At 40.2% G+C, this 20,531-nt stretch overlaps 1 protein-coding gene across 7 annotated transcripts in view; it reads left to right on the top strand.

Annotated features, from left to right (window-relative positions):
- Positions 1-1,262: 1,262 nt before the first annotated feature.
- INIP (INTS3 and NABP interacting protein) overlaps positions 1,263-20,531 on the top strand; it is a 39,048-nt gene continuing 19,779 nt past the window's right edge. For 4 of the 7 annotated variants that reach the window (XR_007477874.1, XM_049711008.1, XM_033427436.2 and 1 more), the window contains exons 1-2: positions 1,265-1,422; positions 2,500-2,582. Coding sequence is in view for 4 of the 7 variants with exons in the window: in XM_049711008.1 (XP_049566965.1) it covers positions 2,558-2,582 (25 nt within the window). In the remaining 3 variants the exon portion in view is untranslated. Of the gene's footprint in view, positions 1,423-2,499; positions 2,583-17,692; positions 17,840-20,531 lie in introns of all 7 variants that reach the window. The other 3 variants (XM_033427437.2, XM_033427435.2, XM_033427439.2) reach the window with 3 other exon arrangements.

Below are 20,531 nucleotides of genomic sequence, written 5' to 3'. Positions count from 1 at the left end.
AATAAGCTTGCTCAGGATGTCCATTTGGGACTTAGACTGGAGTTTTCTTATGCCCTAGTTTCTGTATTGTCTCGTCAGGCAACCTAAAACCAAAAAATTCTCCTAAGGTTCTGTCAGCCATATATATCCAAGTGATCATTTTCGTCAGGCCGGAACTCAGAAAGGTCTCTTAACTGAAAAGTTGTCCTGGCCAACTACCAAAATGCTCACTTTATATCTAGATTAAAAGTAGTCAGCAGACTACTGAGCTCCCTGAGCTGGTCTCAGAGGAATTCCTTCCTCCAGAGCAGAGACAATGTGTGAGATTTAAGAACCTGGACCTTTGCATCTGAAATTCAACTAAAAACATAAAGTAACTGAACATTTCTGAGTCTGATATATAAATCATAAATAGATATATAAATAAATCACATATAAGTATATAAATAAATACGAATCATATATAACTCAGGGAATGACAGGACCAGAGCTGGTGTACAGGAAGCACCTCGTACGTACAAGACACTTAATAAATGCTTGGTAGTGTTATTATTTGTCATGGATCCATGCTCAACAAAATTGTGCATCATAAACGTTTATTACTGAGCAAACATCGATTATTAAGAAGGACGTTAAGATGGTTAACGACCACAGGACACGTGACACACATCAATACAAGGTTACTGTTCAACGTAGGTACGTAGCTCTACTGTGCTGGAATCAGGCCTTCAGGCGATCCCACTAGGAGAGACAGTGTTCTGAGATGTGGCATATCCATTCCTTAAATACAGATTCTTGCACAGTAGTAAAAATTTCTACAAGTTTAGTGTATAATTATTTAAACTATAAAAGAAAAGTATCACTGGGATTTGTGTACGTTAAGACGCGCAACCCGAGATGGTTGATAAAGCTCACTCTCCGGGTCCCAACCGCAGCTCTGCCTTACTCCCAACCGAAGTGGATTCACATCGTCGCAGAACCGGCTGAGTCGGTGACTTCGCCACTTGAAGAGCTAGGGACGCAGCCGGTTTCCGCCCCGCCCCTACCTAGCCGAGCCGGCAGGATACGTCACTGCGCAGCGGCCTGGACGAAAGAGCCAATTGCGGTGCTAGGGACCCAGCCGGTCTCTGCCCCGCACCGTTCGGGCTCCGCCCCCGATGGTGCGGCATGCAGGGTCCAGGAGCCTCTCTGGCTGCCACTCTTTGGAAGGGAAGTGGCGTATGCATTAGGTAGCAGTTAAAGTACGAATCGCCGTGAGGAGCAGCCGTTAGGAGGCGGGAATTCCGGTCCCTCGTGTGTAAGTCATCAGGAGGCGGAAGCGCAGCGGGGGCGGGAAGGTGGTAGAACGCGGCATTGAGCTTGGTTTGCCGGTCTTTAAGTGGTTGCGCCCCCTTGAAGAACGCGACCAGAAGGCGAGGCGGTCCCGGGCTCTCTAGCCTCGCGGTAAGTAGGACCGCCTGGCGGCGCCGGGGATGAAGGTGTGTGGCCCCGGCGCCGACCCGCTGCTGCCGTTCCTTGCTACAGGGCAGTGGCCTCCTAGCCAGCCTTGCCTCCCAGCATTTCTCACTCCCCCTCCTCTCCTTGGTATCAGCCGCAGCCCCCGCCCTGCCTGCCCTCCACGCGCGCCTCCCGCCCCGGGACCTTTCTGAGACGCAGGTCCAGCCCTGTCACATCCCTGATTGACGTTCCCCGTCACAAGATGGCCCTCTTGTCCCTCCCGTCCTAAGCCGGCTTCGCTCGCTCTGTGCTTTGCAGCAGGAGACACCTAATATTATTTCGTTCCAAATCGGCATCTGTTTGCTCGCTCTTGTACTTTCCCGCTTACCCCAGAAGGCATCCCTTGTCACGCCGGTAGAATCAGTTCATCTCTGCTTCCGGAGCACTGTTTACTCCTTGTAAAGAGCCCGTTTGTTAAACTTTTTTAGTACGGTTGCTTGAATGAGACTCTTTTTCCACCGGATTATATGTTTCTTGAGGGCGGGAGTAAGGTCTTGCTCATTTGGGATCCCCTCAGGGCCTAGTACAAAAGCACGAAGTTTGGAATCTAACAGTCCAAAGTTTTCGCACTAGCTTTGTGACCTTGGACACGATCTCCCTATCTATGAAGTGGTGATAAATAAAATAATTTCAGTCATCTTACAGATCTTGTATGGTGCAGAGTATGTACGCGATAAATATTCGGCTCTTTTTCCTTTCTAGCTTTCAGTATACACAGTAGTTGCTGGGTACGTTTTTAAAATGAATCGAGAGGCACTACAGATGAGTGATTTTTCTTCCTAGCCCTGTGATTGTATTGATGCTATCAGTTAGTTGATACATTTGGTAGTATTTGGTAAACACAACCTAATGAAGTAATTAAAGACAGTAATGGTGAATGTTGGTATCAACATCTGCAAGAATAAACATTTAACCTTCACGCTCTAATTAAATAACTTGAGGCGTTTGATTTAAGTCTGTGTGCCCTTCAGACAGATGTTTCTGAAGAGATGAAGGTATGTGTCTGCACATTATTTTTTACAGGTGATTGTAAAGTGCAGACCACTTGCCACGGAACATAGTTGAAACAGAAAATAGGAAGATGGCAGCAAACCCTTCAGGACAAGGTAAATGCTAGGAACTTTTTCCTCATATAGTAAAGTATTTTGATAGAAAATTTAGCATAGGGCTGTTACTAGAGCCAGAATTAAAAATGAATAGCCAAGTAAAACCCCATATTTGAAGCAAGTCCAACGTTTCATCAGATGTGTTTCATCAGATATGTAACATCCTTAATAGCTATTAGTCCTATGTGTTAATCTGTTAATATTATTCACACTGTAAACCTTAAGTCCTCCTCGGACATTTGTGTTCTCATGCTCTTTTACTTGAGATTAGAACCACTTTTAAAGAAGTTATATTGTCGCTAGGCAATATCCACTCCTTTATTTTCGTTTGCTCAAAAAACTTTTCATACACGTTTCACTTGTGTTAAGAGCTCTGTAAAGCAAGTCAAGTTAGATACATCCCAAATAAGGAGTTTTTATTTAAAAATAAGTTTCAAAAGTAAAATTTAATCTCTAGAAAGCATTAAATTCCACTTTGTAAGTTGTCTCCTGCTTAAGAACTTGAAGCAGACTTCTATTTCCTCTCCATATCAAGTCTAAACTCCTTATTTGATGCATCGTATTTTTTGATTAATCTTAGTCTTGTTTTATTTTAAAGTCATATAAACGTGTTTGTGTCCAGTTGTTTACACGCACTGTACTGTCTGTGAGAGATCCATGTTATGCCATGTACCAATAGTTCATTCTTTTTTATTGCAGACTAGTATTCCATTGTATGAATTTACCACAATTTATTTATTCATTCCTTTTTGGAGACTTTGGGGTTGTATCAGTTTTGGCCATTGTGAATAAAGCTGCTTTGAATATTCGTTTGTAAGTCTTTTTGCAGATATTTGGATGAATATCTAGGAATGGAGCAGCTGAGTGTACAGTTTACTTTATGGAAAACTGCCAAACCTTTTCCTAAAGTGAATGTACTTTACATTCCCTCTAGTAAAGTGTGAGAATTCTGGTTGCTCCATATATAGCATTGTTGGTCTTTTCCATTTTAGCCATTTTAGAGGGTGTAAAGTGACATCTCATTGTAGTATTAACTTGGATTTCCCTGATGACAAATGTTGGACACTTTTTTATGTGCTTGTTGGCCATTGCAGATCTTCCTTTGTGAAGTGTTTGTTCAAGCCTTTTGCTCATTTTTTAAAAATTTGGGGTATTTTTATTATTTTTTTTTAAGAGTCTAGATACTGGTCCTGTGTCACTGCTAATTACATCATCTAGATCATCTTTGAGTTGGTTTCTGTTGACTGCATTTTTTTTTGAGAATGAGTCACAGTTTCCTTTTTCTTACTATATTTAGTGATTTGTTATTGAATACTGGATATTATGACTAATACACTGTAGAGACTCTGAATTCTGTTATATTCCTCTGAAATGTGATTTTCATTCTAGCAGATGGCTTGGCTCAACTCATACTCCAAACTCTTGTCTCCCTTATGTTGGGCAGCAGCTGAAATCTCTGCTCATTCTTTTTTTTTTTTTTTTTTTTTTTTTTTTCTGCTCATTCTTTAAAGCTTCCAGTTGCTGCTTTAGTGCTTTATTTGTCTCCCCCATGTATGTGTAGTTTAGCAGAAAGCAAAAACCTTGGGTGGATTTTATAGGCATGTTTTAGGCTTTACTCCTTCTGCCTTTCCCTCTCAAGTTTCTCCCCTAATTTTCTGGTTACTCTGTCTGTCCTCTGATACCTCAAGCCAGTAAGGTGAGGCTATGCAAGCTGTTCGTGGATTGAGGAGTGCAAAAGGCCACCAATTCCCAAATTTCACCAGTTGCAGTTTCTGCCTGATTTTGGTCAGTCTCTAGTGCCTTCAAATAATGTTTAGTATTTTTTCCAGAATTTATAATTATATTTGTGGCAGGATTACTCTAACCAAACTATTCTGCTAGTACTGGAAGTTGGAAGCCCACTGAATCTGTTTTAGTATATTAGTTGCATTTAGGACAGACTAAAGATTACATGAGTTTTATGGAAGTGTGGTATTGTAAAAAGCTAGCTCTGGTGATAGCTTTACTGGCTATAACCAGCTAATACAATTCTGTTCTCTCAAATAACCAAGTGTGATTTGTGTGCTCTATGGACTAATCACAGGTCAGTATTCCCTTATAGTCTTTGACCTCCTCTTTTCACCAAGTTTTAAGGATTCAGATTAAAAATAATTTAATTTGGGGCTTCCCTGGTGGCGCACTGGTTGGGAGTCCACCTGCCAATGCAGGGGACGCGGGTTCGTGCCCGGGTCCGGGAGGATCCCACGTGCCGCGGAGCGGCTGGGCCCATGAGCTGTGGCCGCTGGGCCTGCGTGTCCGGAGCCTGTGCTCCACAACGGGAGAGGCCACAGCGGTGGGATGCCCGCGTACCGCAAAAACAAATAAACAAATAAATAAATAAATAAAATAATTTAATTTGAACCGAAATGAAACTAAGAGAAATCTATTTTGGAGAGAAAATATGCTGCTAAAAATCACACAATGCAATCCAAATGAAAACAAATTAAATATTTTTATCCCTCTGTTTTAATAGCACAAATATGCAAGATTTACAATTTGCTAGTTACTCTTTTTTTTTTAAGCAGTTGCAATAAAGCACAATAATTTTTACTGTCACCTTTGATTGATCCATAGTCAGATCCACTATGAAACATCCCCTAATCTAAATAGAAGCGAGGACTTTCCTGGTGGCGCAGTGGTTAAGAATCTGCCTGCCAGTGCAGAGGACATGGGTTCAAGCCCTGGTCTGGGAAGATCCCACATGCTGTGGAGCAACTAAGCCCCTGTGCCACAACTACTGAGCCCATGTGCCACAACTACTGAAGCCCACACACCTAGAGCCTGTGCTCCGTAACAAGAGAAGCCACCTTAATAAGAGGCCTGTGCACCACAATGAAGAGTAGCCCCCACTTGCTACAACTAAAAAGAAAGCCCGCACACAGCAACGAAGACCCAATGTGGCCAAAAATAAATAAATAAATTTATAAAACAAACAAAAAAACATAGAAGCGAATTTAGATTAGTCCTTTGGCCTTTGTTGCTCTTTTGTCAGTGATATTGTTGGTGTCATGGAGCTGCTGCTATTAGGCACCAGCAGAGGGAGCCCATATCATGTTCTGTAGACTCCTAGACTCTCAGTGAAAATTTAAAATTCTTATTTATTTGGATCTGTTGCATTTTACTCTCTATATTATTTCTGTACTGTTTATGTGTATTGGAACTACTTATTGTGGAGATTGAATGCCAAGTTCCATAATTATCTTATAATGGAAACTGGAAGAACAATGACTTAAGAAATCTTCATCTGTGTGTTGTAATTTATTAACGTCTCTGGTGTAGGGGACAGGCCCTCTTTCAGATCTAGCAGTCTATCATACTATAGTAGTAATATGAACTGCTAAATTTCACAAGCTCTTGGCAGACAGTTACTGAAGTCTCATATTCTTAGCATCCATCATAGTGTGGAACATTCAATAGGTTCATAATAATTATTTGATAAGAAGTAACATTTTGAGAATTTAATATGTAGAGGCAGATTGTCAAACTGGAATTTGGCCAAGGTACCATTCCTATGTAAAGAGGCTCTCATTATTGGTAAATATCAAGATCCTGTGATTATGTGCTGGCAGTTGGGAGATTGGTCTAACCTGATTTCAGATACACAGAGAAACCTGGTGAAAAACTGAGTAAAGAATGTGAGTTCTTGGGACTTCCCTGGTGGCGCAGTGGTTAAGAATCTGCCCGCCAGTGCAGGGGACATGGGTTCAATCCCTGGTCGGGGAAGATCCCACGTGCTGCAGGGCAACTAAGCCCGTGTGCCGCAACTACTGAGCCTGAGCTCTAGAGCCCATGAGCCACAACTACTGAGCCCTTGTGCCACAACTACTGAAGCCCATGCACCTAGAGCCTGTGCTTCGCAACAAGAGAATCCCCCGCTTGATGCAACTAGAGAAAGCCTGCACACAGCAACAAAGACCAAATGCAGCCATAAATAAATAAATAATTAAAAAATAGAGATTGCTCTCAATTAAAAAAAAAAAGTGTGAATTCTTTTGATTCTTTTATAGTTATCTCAAAATGCTTAGAGTAATAACTATAAGCCCTGCAGATCAAGTGGTGGGAACTATTGATTTGGGGCCAGTTTGGATGCTCTTAGCTGTGATTTTAGTGCTCTGTGTAAGAATGGAACATAGCTCCTGGGAGGTGTCTTACTTGACCTCAGACCCAAGTACAAGTTTCACCTAAACCACCTGTGGTCCAGAAGGAAAGCAGATTTACCCTTCAGGCTTGTACTAAGGTATGCTACCTCTCAATTAAGAATTTATCCTAGGGCTTCCCTGGTGGCACAGTGGTTGAGAGTCCGCCTGCCGATGCAGGGGACACGGGTTCGTGCCCTGGTCTGGGAAGATCCCACATGCCGCGGAGCGGCTGGGCCCATGAGCCATGGCCGTTGAGCCTGCATGTCCGGAGCCTGTGCTCCGCAACGGGAGAGGCCACAACAGTGAGAGGCCCACATACCGCAAAAAAAACCCACAAAAAAACAAAAAAAAGAATTTATCCTACTGATGCATAAAAATCATCTTAAAATTCTGGCATCTGTACATTTTTAAAGATGAGAGTGGACACAAAGACACAATTTGGAGTTCATTTTTCAAAGCTAGATTTCTTTTTGCCTCAGTTTTCATTGCCAAGGCAAAGAGTGTACAGTAGTTTTCTGATGCTAGGATTGATTTGTAGGCCCAGGTTCGAATAGGAATGAAACTGAGTTGAGGCAGAATATGACGTAAACTAGCATGAGATTGTTTGTATGGTAGAAGAGAGCTTGTGATCCTCAGGTCCATTCAGACTGGCCTGGGAGGCCTGTCATGTGAGTGTAATCTAGAAAGTTGTGCTAATCAATTGTACCCTGTGTGATGAAAAACAGTTTACTGACAGAGAATTGTCAGAATGGGGCTGACAAGAATCTAGTGAGGTTGACAATCTAAATGATAGAGAACACTAGGTAATAATAACAGTAATAGCTAGTTTTTATTAAGCAACTACCATGTGGCAGGCAGTGTGCTAGGTATTTTATTTTTATTTTCTATATTTCATATAACCACCCTTCAAAGTTGTCACTGTTATGCCCATCAGTCCTGCATAGTGAGGTAATTTTCCCAATATTAAATAGTAACTGGTAATACTGAGATGAGAACCCCAATTGAATCTGTGTCCAAGTCCCCTGTTCATTGATTTCCCATACTGCACGTTAGCTGGAGGGTTAGAACATTCTAATTATAGTATCTAAAAGAAAATTGGGAGCTCTAGACTAGGGGCAAAAGACCTTAATTTTTGTATCTCTTCTCCATCTGTTATTGAGCAGAAAATCCTTACAGGGAAATGGGCCTATGAGTTTATCTGTAAGAGGAAAAGAAAAATGAGCAAGGAGGAAAGGGTGATTCAAGCAGAAGAGATTTCATCATCTTATTTAGCTAGTGCTGAAGACAAGAAACCTCAGTGGATAGAAAAAGTGGCAGTAGCTTAAAGGGGTAAGTCCTTGGGGTCTCAGTGAGAGAGAATTTGAACACAAGGAGATCACCTGAGCAGACATTAGGGCTTATTCCTTTCCTTGATCTATATTTTCAGTGAACTCCAAAGGTGGCTAAGAGTTGAATAATTTTTTAATCTTGCAAGTTACAGGAAGTGTTTGCCATTAACTAGATAGCTAGAAGACTAGTTACTGGTACTAATTACTTCATGTTAATAATGTTGTATTTTTTATTCTGCTAAGACTTAGACATCAGGCAGTCTCCCCTGAATAAGTTTGAGTTTTAACCAATGAATATATTTTATATATCATTAAGGACTATGGTAGGCAGAATAGTATTCTCCCCACATCCCTCCAAAAAACGCCAAGGTCATAATCCCCGGAATCTGTGACTTTGTTACCTTACATAGCAAAAGGAATTTTGCTTGTGTGATTAAGGTTAAGGACCTTGAGATGGGAAGATTATCCTGGATCATCCAGGTGGGCCCATTTTAATCACATGAGTCTTTGTTTTTTATTTAAGAAATTTTTTTAAACAACTTTATTGAGATATAATTTACATACTATAAGATGCACCTGTATTAAGATTACATTTCAAGAATCTTTAGTAACTTTGTAAAGTGTGTAACTTTCACTAATATCTAATTTTATAACATTTCCATTAACCCAGAAAGAAAACTCATGCCTGTTTGCAGTAACTTCCCATTCTTACAGGCCTGGGCAACCACTAATGTACTTTTTGTCTCTATAAATTTGCCTCTTCTGGACACCTTTCATATAAATGGACTCTTACGGTATATGGTCTCTTGTGTCTGGTTTCACTTAGCATGTTTTTGAGGTTCATCTGTGTAGTAGCATGTATTAGTAAGTCTTTTTTGTTGTTGTTGTTAAACAACAGAAATTTATTTTCTCACAATTCTGAGATCAAGTTGTCAGCAGAGTTGATTTCTCCTTGGCTTGTAGATGGCCTGTGTCTTTTCTGCCTGTGTCTTCACATGGTCTTTCTTTTCTCTGTGTGTGCATGTCCCGATCTCCTCTTCTTATAAGGACACAAGTCATATTGGCTTAGGGCCCACTCCCAATGACCTCATTCAACCTTAACTGCCTCTTTAAAAACTCTGTATCCAAATACAGTCACATTCTGAGGTACTAGGGCTTAGGACTTCAACCTATGTGTTTTGCAAGGATACAGTTTAACCTGTAACACTCCACCCTCTCAGCCTCCAAAATTCAAGTCTTCACATGTGAAATATATTTGCTCCATTCCAACAGCCATAAAAGTCTTAACCCATTCCAGCATCAACTCTAAGTCTAAAATTTCATCTAAATAGCATCTAAATCAGATATGAGTGAGACTAGAGGTATGATTCATCCTGAGGCAAAATTCCTCCAATAGTGAACCTATGAAACCAAACAAGTTATCTGCTTCCAGAATACAATAGTGGGACAGGTATAGGATAGACATTCTGCTTCCAAAAGGAAGAAATTGGAAAGAAGAAAGCTGACAGGTCCTAAGCAAGTCCAAAACCTAGCAGGGCAAATTCCATTAGATTTTTAATTTATTCAAAGATTTAGTTTATTATATCAACATCAGTACTAGAACTCACATCTTTTACTCTCCAGTCTGCAGCATTTCTACAGTACACATTTGTGTGCTGAAATTATTTGTATGACATTAATATATGTGGCTAATTTTAAGAAACTTCTGTGGAAAATTCCATTAGATTTTAAGGCTTGAGAGTGAAATCCTATTTGGCTCAATTTTCTGTCTAACAAGGGTGGTGGCTCTGCCTTCTCCTCCCTGAATTTTGTCCCCAAACCCTCTGGAACTAATGAGGAAACAGTCCTGCTGCCTGGGCCTGTGCTCTCTGGACCCATGGTGGCAGTAGCAGCCCTGCTGACCCCTGACCCACCTTCAGAGTCATTCCTCCCTGTACTCAAAGGATGACGCTTGTTTGCATCCAGACATCTCTAACATCTAACTTCCTGCTTGTAGAACCCCAGAAGTCCGACAGTCTTTCTTCATTTCATCCCACCTCTGTTCTCTTCAGTCCACGCTGACAGTGCTTCTGCTGAGATGGTTGATTGGATCCATGTCACACACCCATAATCTCTTTACTAAAGACTGTCCAGTCATGTCTTTGGTGTTCTCTCCTGAACGCACTTTCTCATTTTTTGCAATAAGAATAAGCTGAGAATTTTTGGTCTTCAAGTTCTGGTTCCTTTTTGCATAATAATTTCTTTTTCAGTTGTCTCCCTCTCACACTTTACTATAAGCAGCAAGGAGAAACCAGGTCACACCTTCAACATTTTGCTTAGAAATATCCTCAGTTAAATATCCAAGTTCATTACTGACAGCTTTTACTTTCCACAAAACACTAGAACACAATTTGGTCAAGTTCCCTGCCACTTTGTAACAAGGACTGCTTTTCCTACAGTTTCCAATAACATATTCCTCATATCCATCTGAGACTTCCCCAGAAGCACCTTTAACATTCATATTTGTGTCAACATTCTGTTCATGATGAAATATATATAAATAGATATATATATAGCATATATATTAGTCCTGGTAGTTTTCTGGTAGTATCTTTAGGATTCTCTATGTATAGTATCATGTCATCTGCAAACAGTGACAGTTTTACTTCTTCTTTTCTGATTTGGATTTCTTTTATTTCTTTTTCTTCTCTGAGTACTATGGCTAAAACTTCCAAAACTATGTTGAATAATAGTGGTGAGAGTGGGCAACCTTGTCTTGCTCCTGATCTTAGTAGAAATGGTTTCAGTTTTTCACCATTGAGAATGATGTTGGCTGTGGGTTTGTCATATATGGCCTTTATTATGTTGAGATTTTGGAGGGGTTTTATTGTAAATGAGTTTTGAATTTTGTTGAAAGATTTTTCTGCATGTATTGAGATGATCATATGGTTTTTATCCTTCAATTTGTTAATATGGTTTATCACAATGATTGATTTGCATAGATTGAAGAATCCTTGCATTCCTGGGATAAATCCTACTTGATCATGGTGTATGATCCTTTTAATGTGCTGTTGGATTCTGTTTGCTAGTAGTTTGTTGAGGATTTTTGCATCTGTGTTTATCAGTATATTGGCCTGTAGTTGTCTTATTTTGTGACATCATTGCTGGTTTGGTATCAGGGTGATGGTGGCCTTATAGAATGAGTTTGGGAGTGTTCCTCCCTCTGCTATATTTTGGAAGAATTTGAGAAGGATAGGTGTTAGCTCTTCTCTAAATGTTTGATAGAATTCGCCTCTGAAGCCATCCGGTCCTGGGCTTTTGTTTGTTGGAATATATATTTTTTTCAATTTATTATTTTTGGCTGAATTGGGTCTTCGTTGCTGCACGTGGGCTTTCTCTAGTTGCGGCAAGCGGGGGCTACAGTTCATTGCGGTGCGTGGGATTCTTATTGCAGTGCAGGGCTTTAGGTGTGTGGACTCAGTAGTTGCGGCTTGCAGGCTCTAGAGCACAGGCTCAGTAGTTGTGGTGCATGGGCTTAGTTGTTCCGTGGCATGTGAGATCTTCCTGGACCAGGGATCAAACCCGTGTATCCTGCATTGCCAGGCGGATTCTCAGTCACTGCGCCACCAGGGAAGTCCCTGTTGGAAGATTTTTAATCACAGTTTCAATTTCAGTGCTTCAAATTGGTCTGTTTATATTTTCTGTTTCTTCCTGATTCAGTCTTGGCAGGTTGTGCATTTCTAAGAATTTGTCCATTTTAATGGCATATAGTTGCTTGTAGTAATCTCTCATGATCCTTTGTATTTCTGCAGTGTCAGTTGTTACTTCTCTTTTTTTCATTTCTAATCCTATTGATTTGAGTCTTCTCCCTTTTCTTCTTGATGAGTCTGGCTAATGGTTTATTAATTTTGTTTCTCTTCTCAAAGAACCAGCTTTTAGTTTTATTGATCTTTGCTATTTTTTCCTTCATTTCTTTTTCATTTATTTCTGATCTGATCTTTATGATTTCTTTCCTTCTGCTAACTTTGGGTTTTTTATTTTTTGTTCTTTTTTCTCTAATTGCTTTAGGTGTAACGTTAGGATTTTTATTTGAGATATTTCTTGTTTCTTGAGGTAGGATTGTATTGATACAAACTTCCCTCTTAGAACTGCTTTTGCTGCATCCAGTACGTTTTGGGTCGTCGTGTATTCACTGTCATTTGTTTCTAGGTATTTTTTGACTTCCTCTTTGATTTCATCAGTGATCTCTTGGTTATTTAGTAGTTTATTGTTTAACCTCCATGTGTTTGTATTTTTTACAAATTTTTTTCCTGTAATTGATATCTAGTCCCATAGTGTTGTGGTCAGAAAAGATACTTGATACAATTTTAATTTTCTTAAATTTACCAAGGCTTGATTTGTGACCCAAGATATGGTCTATCCTGGAGAATGTCCCATGAGCACTTGAGAAGAAAGTGTATTCTGTTGTTTTTGGATGGAATGTCCTATAAATATCAATTAAGTCGATCTTGTTTAATGTATCATTTGAAACTTGTGTTTCCTTATTTATTTTCATTTTGGATGATCTGTCCATTGGTGAAAGTGGGGTGTTAAAGTCCCATACTATGATTGTGTTACTGTCGATTTCCCCTTTTATGGTTGTTAGCATTTGCCTTATGCATTGAGGTGCTCCTATGTTGGGTGCATAAATATTTGCAATTGTTATATCTTCTTCTTGGATTGATCCCTTGATCATTATGTAGTGTCCTTCAGTGTCTCTTGTAATAGTTTTATTTTAAAGTATATTTTCTCTGATATGAGAATTGCTACTCCAGCTTTCTTTTGATTTCTATTTGCATGGAATAACTTTTTCCATCCCCACACTTTCAGTCTGTATGTGTCCCTAGGTCTGAAGTGGGTCTTTTGTAGACAGCATATATATGGGTCTTGTTTTTGTATCCATTCAGCCAGTCTGTGTCTTTTGGTTGGAGCATTTAATCCATTTACATTTAAGGTAGTTATCGATATGTATGTTCCTATTACCATTTTCTTAATTGTTTTGGGTTTATTTTTGTAGGTTTTTTCCTTCTCTCGTGTTTCCTGCCTAGAGAAGTTCCTTTAGCATTTGTTGTAAAGCTCGTTTGGTAGGGTTGAATTCTCTTAGCTTTTGCTTGTCTTTGAAGGTTTTAATTTCTCCGTTGAATCTGAATGAGATCCTTGCTTGGTAGAGTAATCTTGGTTGTAGGTTTTTCCCTTTCATCACTTTAAATATGTCCTGCTACACACTTCTGGCTTGCAGAGTTTCTGCTGAAAGATCAGCTGTTAACCTTATGGGGATTCCCTTGTATGTTATTTGTTGCTTTTCCCTTGCTGCTTTTAATATTTTTTCTTTGTATTTGATTTTTGACAGTTTGATTAATATGTGTCTTGGTGTGTTTCTCCATTTATCCTGTATGGGACTCTCTGTGCTTCCTGGACTTGACTATTTCCTTTCCCATATTAGGGAAGTTTTCAACTATAATCTCTTCCAATATTTTCTCAGTCCTTTTCTTTTTCTCTTCTTCTTCTGGGACCCCTATAATTCGAATGTTGGTGTGTTTCATGTTGTCCCAGAGGTCTCTGAGACTCCTCAATTCTTTTCATTCTTTTTCGTTTATTCTGCTCTGTGGTAGTTATTTCCACTACTTTATCTTCCAGGTCACTTATCCGTTCTTCTGTCTCAGTTATTCTGCTGTTGATTCCTTGTAGAGAATTTTTAATTTCACTTATTTTGTTGTTCATCATTGTTTGTTTGCTCTTTAGTTCTTCTAGGTCCTTGTTAAACGTTTCTTGTATTTTCTCCATTCTATTTCCAAGATTTTGGATCATCTTTACTATCAGTACTCTGAATTCTTTTTCAGGTAGATTGCCTATTTCCTCTTCATTTGTTTGGTCTGGTGGGTTTTTACCTTGCTCCTTCATCTGTTGTGTATTTCTCTGTCTTCTCATTTTGCTTAACTTACTGTGTTTCGGGTCTCCTTTTCTCAGGATGCAGGTTCGTAGTTCCCATTGTTTTTGGTGTCTGACCCCAGTGGGTGAGGTTGGTTCAGTGGGTTGTGTAGGCTTCCTGGTGGAGGGGACTGATGCCTGTGTTTGGTGGATGAGGCTGGATCTTGTCTTCCTGTTGGGCAGGACCACATCCGGTTGTGTGTTTCGGGGTGTCTATGACCTTATCCTGATTTTAGGCTGCCTCTCTGCTAATGGGTGGGGTTGTGTTCCTGTCTTGCTAGTTGTTTGGCATGGGATGTCCAGCACGAGAGCTTGCTGGTTGTTGAGTGGATCTGGGTCTTAGCATTGAGATGGAGATCTCTGGGAGAGCTCTCACCAGCTGATATTATGTGGGGCCAGGAGGTCTCTGGTGGACCACTGTCCTGAACTCGGCTCTCCCACCTCAGAGGCTCAGGCCTGACACCTGGCCAGAGCAACAAGACCCTGTCAGCCACACAGATCAGAAGAAAAGGGAAAAAAGAAAGAAAGAAAGAAAAAAAGATAATAAAATAAATAAAGTTACTAAAATAAAAAATTAAAAAAATTCTTAAAATATAAAAAAGTAATTAAAAAAAAAAGAAGAGAGCACCAAACCAATAAATCCACCAGTGATAACAAGCACTAAAAACTATACTAAAAAAAACCCCCAAAACGGACAGAGAGAGCCCTAGGACAAATGGTAAAAGCAAACCTATACAGACATAATCACACAAAGAAGCATACACATACACACTCACAAAAAGAAAAAAAGGAAAAAAAAAATATTAAAAGAAAAAAAGAGAGCAACCAAATCAATAAACAAATCTACCAATGATAATAAGCTCTAAATACTAAACTAAGATAAACATAAAACCAGAAACAAATTAGACGCAGAAAGCAAACCCCAAGTCTACAATTGCTCCCAAAGTCCACGGCATGAATTTTGGGATGATTCCTTGCCTATTTAGGCATTCCACAGATGCAGGGTACATCAAATTGATTGTGGAGATTTAATCCGCTGCTCCTGAGGCTGCTGGGAGAGATTTCCCTTTCTCTTCTTTATTCGCACAGCTCCTGGGGTTCAGCTTTGGATTTGGACCCGCCTCTGCGTGTAGGTTACCCTCTGGCATCTGCTCTTCGCTCATACAGGAGGGGGTTAAAGGAGCAGCTGATTAGGGGGCTCTGGCTCAGGCTGGGGTGAGGGAGGGGTGCGGATGCAGGGCGAGCCTGCGGCGGCAGAGGCCAGCATGATGTTGCACCAGCCTGAGGCACACCGTGTTTTCTCCTGGGGAAGTTGTCCCTGGATCACGGGACACTGGCAGTGGCGGGCTGCACAGGCTCCCAGGAGGGGAGGTGTGGATAGGGATCTGTGCTTGCACACAGGCTTCTTGGTGGCTGCCGCAGCAGCCTTAGTGTCTCATGCCTGGCTCTGGGGTCCACACTGATAGCCGCAGCTCGCGCCCGTCTCTGGAGCTCATTTAGGTGGCACTCTGAACTGCCTCTCCTTGCGTACCCCGAAACAATGGTCTCTTGCCTCTTAGGCAGTTCCCGACGTTTTCACAGACTCCCTCCCAGCTAGCTGTGGTGCACTAGCCCCCTTCAGGCTGTGTTCACGCAGCCAACCTGTCCTTTCCCTGGGGATGTGACCTCCGAAGCTGGAGCCTCAGCTCCCAGCCCCCACCCGCCCTGGCGGGTGAGCAGACAAGCCTCTCGGGCTGGTGAGTGCTGCTCAGCACTGATCCTCTGTGTGGGAATCTCTCCACTTTGCCCTCCGCACCCCTGTGGCTGTGCTCTCCTCCGTGGCTCCAAAGCTTCCCTCATGCCCACCCCCCGTTTCTGCCCGTGAAGGGGCTTCCTAGTGTTTGGAAACTTTTCCTCCTTCACAGCTCCCTCCCTGAGGTGCAGGTCCCATCCCTATTATTTTGCCTGTTTTTTCTTTTTTCTTTTGCCCTACCCAAGTACATGGGGAGTTTCTTGCCTTTTGGGAAGTCTGAGTTTTTCTGCGAGGGTTCAGTAGGTGTTCTGTAGCAGTTGTTCCACATGTAGATGTATTTTTGATGTACTTGTGGGGAGGAAGGTGATTTCCACGTCTTACTCCTCCACCATCTTGAAGGTCCCCCTCCCACATGGGTCTTTAAAGCAAAGAATTTTTTCCTGGCTGTGGTCAGAGAGAAATGACCACAGAAGGGTCAGAGACATGCAACGTTGTTGGCATTTAAGTTGGAGAAAGGGGACCACAAGCCAGGGAACTCAGGCATATCTATAAGATGGAAAAGGGAAGGAAACAGATTCTCTCCTAGAGCCTCCAGAAAGGAAAGCAGCAGTTGATTTTAGCCCGGTGAGACGACTGACCTATAGAACTGTAAGATAATAGATTTGTGTTGTTTTAAGCCATTAAGTTCGTGGTAATTTGTTACAGCAGCAGTACGAATAATATACCAATTAACTATATGAGCCAAAAACCTCAGAACCATCCATGACACCTTCTTCCTCATTCTTGACTTCTTATTTATTCTGTCACTGTCCTGTTGGTTTAACTTCCTAAAAAGCTCTTGGGTCTGTTCATCTCTCTCCATTTCCCTGGCCACTAACAACTTCTGTCATCTCCAGCTTGTTCTACTGTAATAGTCTCTTTTTCTCTTGTCTAGTGTATTCTCAACCTTGTAGCTACAGTGATCTTTCTAAAGGGGGAAGTGTTATTTTGTCCCCCACCCCTAATTAACCTAATTAATCTAACATTTCAGCTCTAGCATTACTTCCTGTGGGAGACTTCTCTGACACTGCTCCCCCTACTCCCAGTCTAGGTCAAATTGATTCAACATTGATTCCTGTTGGTGGGGATGTAAACTGATACAGCCACTGTGGAGAACAGTGTGGAGGTTCCTTAAAAAACTAAAAATAGAACTACCATATGACCCAGGAATTCCACTACTGGGCATATACCCTGAGAAAACCATAATTCAAAATAAGTCATGTACCACAATGTTCATTGCAGCACTATTCACAATAGCCGGGAGATGGAAGGAACCTAAATGTCCATTGACAGATGAATGGATAAAGAAGATGTGGCACATATATACAGTGGAATATTATTCAGCCATAAAAAGGAACAAAATTGAGTTATTTATAGTGAGGCGGATGGACCTTGAGTCTGTCATACATAGTGAAGTAAGTCAGAAAGAGAAAAACAAATACCGTATGCTAACACATATGTATATATGGAATCTAGAAAAATTGTACTGATGAACCTAGTGGCAGGGCAGGAATAAAGACACAGATGTAGAGATTGGACTTGAGGATGGGGGTGGAAGGGGAGGCTGGGACGAAGAAAGAGAATAGCATTAATGTATATACACTTCCAAATGTAAAATGGATGGCTAGTGGGAAGCTGCTGCATAGCACAGGGAGATCAGCTCGATGCTTTGTGACCACCTAGCGGGGTGGGATAGGGAGGATGGGAGGGAGGGGATATTGGGATATATGTATACATATAGCTGATTCACTTTGTTATACAGCAGAAACTAACACAACAGTATGAAGCAATTATATTCCAATAAAGATGTAAAAAAAAAACAACAAAAACCTTGATTCCTACAATGATTGTTTTTAATACTTATAGAATGTTATTTCTTTATTTCAGACTACTCATCTTAGACTCTAATTATACATTCATTTGTGTAATTATTTGATAATCTCTGTCTTCACGGGAATGTTTAAGAACCATGAGAACTAGCATCAAATCAAGTTGTGGCTCGTCATTGCATCCTTAGACTCTACCTTAGTGCCTGTATGTATGTCATGGATACACAATAAATATATGTTGAATCAATAAATAACTTAAAACATGTTAAACTAATAGTGCCACAGTGACTTTCCTCCAATACTGAACAGCTGTCTTTTTTTTTTTTTTTTTTTTTTTTTTCTGCCGTGCCACACGGCTTGTGGGATCTCAGTTACCCGATCAAGGATTGAACCTGGGCATGGTGGTGAAAGCCCGGAATCCTAACCACTAGTCCACCAGGGAACTCCCCCTAAACAGCTGTCTTAGGATGATAGTTCATTTACTGTATAGTTGTGAAGAGTATATAGCTTGTAAGACAATCTTTTGAAAGGATTTGAATACTTTAAAATATCTTTTAAAAAATTGTTATGAAAGCAGTATAACAACTGTAATTGGAAAGTAGATTATCCACTAATCAAACAATAATTTTCATTCTTTAGTTTTCGATTTTTTTCAATAAAAGGAATTCCTATTAGTCCTTGTTTAAGTGTCATAGAGCTATTCACGGAAAGTGAATGTCAGCTGTTAGGTTTTAAATACAATTTGCCGTAATGCTAGTTACTCCATAATATTTTTAGTGACACAGAAATGTGTGGGAGTTAAATGTTTCTATAAATGAATATGGAAATGAGAATGTATATGATTGTGAATGGAGATAGAGTTATAGTTCTAAGTGGAACTTTTGGAGTGTGCTGCTTTATTCTAAGGTAAATTTATTAGGAAAAAGTTTAGTTATAAAGGAATATTAAGTAATTCCTACTGTACATGAGATAATATATTTTAACACTCTCATGCTTTTAAGAATGTAAAAGTTACATGTAACTTTAGGATACATGTAAAATAATGTAAAAGTAAAATGTTGAATTATGGTGAGAGACAGTTTGTGTTTAAAAAAACAATTCATGTAGTGATTAGAATAAAAGTTAAATTTTATATATTGTTGCCTTAGAGTAAGTTTGTATTACAAACTCTGAAGGTGGGAGAATCTTGCTCTAGAAAATTACACTTAACTACTTCACATAACCAAATTGACTACCTAGTTTTTTGCCTTATGTTTCAAATGTGGAATAAGCTATTATTATTACCTAACTGCTATCTGTTGACTTTTATATATTTCTATAATACAGTAAATGTTTTGTACAAAACTGACATGTAAATTAGTACTAGATTATTTTTGAACGCTCAAGAGGGAAGCATAGGCTTCAGGGCATAAGACAAGCTCAGAAAGTAAAAGCCTAATAGACCTGACCATACCCTTTCCCTGTAAAATAGTTTTTGTGGCTCTCAGCTGCCTACATGAAGACGTTAAGTTCTTGAATGTTATGCAGGAGATAACCTTGCCTGGTTAGACTGTGGAATAGGAGTTGAGAGGGGAAGATATTTTAGAGACATCAAGGATATAAAATTGATTGGACTAGGTGATTGGTTGGATGTGGGTAGGAAGAAGGAGGTATTATAAGGATAAAACTCAGGCTTCTGGGTGGGAGCATGGGGCATTAAGTGAGATACAGAGAGAGGCATTATCCTTTACCAGGGAAGGAAGGCTATGAGCTACCCCTGTCTAATGACCGCTTATTTAACTATTTTAACAAGTTCTTTAATGTCTAAGGGGATTTTGTGCATGGAGAAAAATCCTCATCACTGCTCATAATTAATGCTCAGTTTTTAAACCTACTTATAAACTAAGCTCCGAAATAAAATGTTTTAAGCATTTAGAATTGATTACAAGCTTATTTAGTTAAATTCTCTTTAATAACAGTTTAAATTACAATTAATTTGACTTCTATAATACTTCACTTTATATAGTGATGGCAAAACTTACTACACTTAGGGCTTCCCTGGTGGCACAGTGGTTGAGAGTCCGCCTGCCGATGCAGGGGATGGGGGTTCGTGCCCTGGTCCAGGAGGATCCCACGTGCTGTGGAGTGGCTGGGCCCGTGGGCCATGGCCGCTGAGCCTGTGCGTCCGGAGCCTGTGCTCCGCATTGGAAGAGGCCGCAACAGTGGGAGGCCCGCGTACCCCCCCGAAAAACACAAACAAACTTACTATACTTAAAATTAAACCTATTTTAAAATACTAACCCATGGGTTTAATTAATTCATTTACTCTCTCTGTAGTACTTTGTTTTTTTAATCTTCCTTGGATTATAATAATCTTCCCAGATTCTTATTTCTGTACTTTCCCAGGATTTTAGTAATTTTTTTTATACCTTCCTAGGGTTATGGTTGTCTTACCACTACCAAAACAAAACAAAATTTCAGATTAGTCAAGGTTTAGGGTTTGTTGATGGATTTAATTCTTAGGTAAATCATAAGATTTGCTTATGCCTTTAAAGATGATTTAAAAGTTGCATTGGTGTGCACTTGGTCACTTCTGTAACTAAACTTGCCAAGTTAATGAGATTTTTTTTTTTTTTTAACTCATGCCTTTTCTCATAGATTTTTAGTTTCTTGCAACCTGGGGTTACTCCCTGAATGAAATATTCTTCTTCTTCTTTTTTTTTTTTAATGTGATTAGCATTTTATAACCCATTGTTCTGTTGTCATTATGAATTGCCCTTTTCTGGTAGCATTCCTGCCAGGAATTATGGACGTTTCATCTCCCAGGAAATCAGGGATCAGGTCTGTACCATTAGCTCTCTTTAGGATATTCCACTAATTCATCCAGTTAGAGCTCAGGGTTTCTCCTTGGTCATTGT

Source organism: Orcinus orca, chromosome 6, assembly GCF_937001465.1.
Source record: "Orcinus orca chromosome 6, mOrcOrc1.1, whole genome shotgun sequence".
NCBI classification, from domain to species: domain Eukaryota; kingdom Metazoa; phylum Chordata; class Mammalia; order Artiodactyla; family Delphinidae; genus Orcinus; species Orcinus orca.
This window is presented reverse-complemented; position numbering and strand designations above follow the sequence as displayed.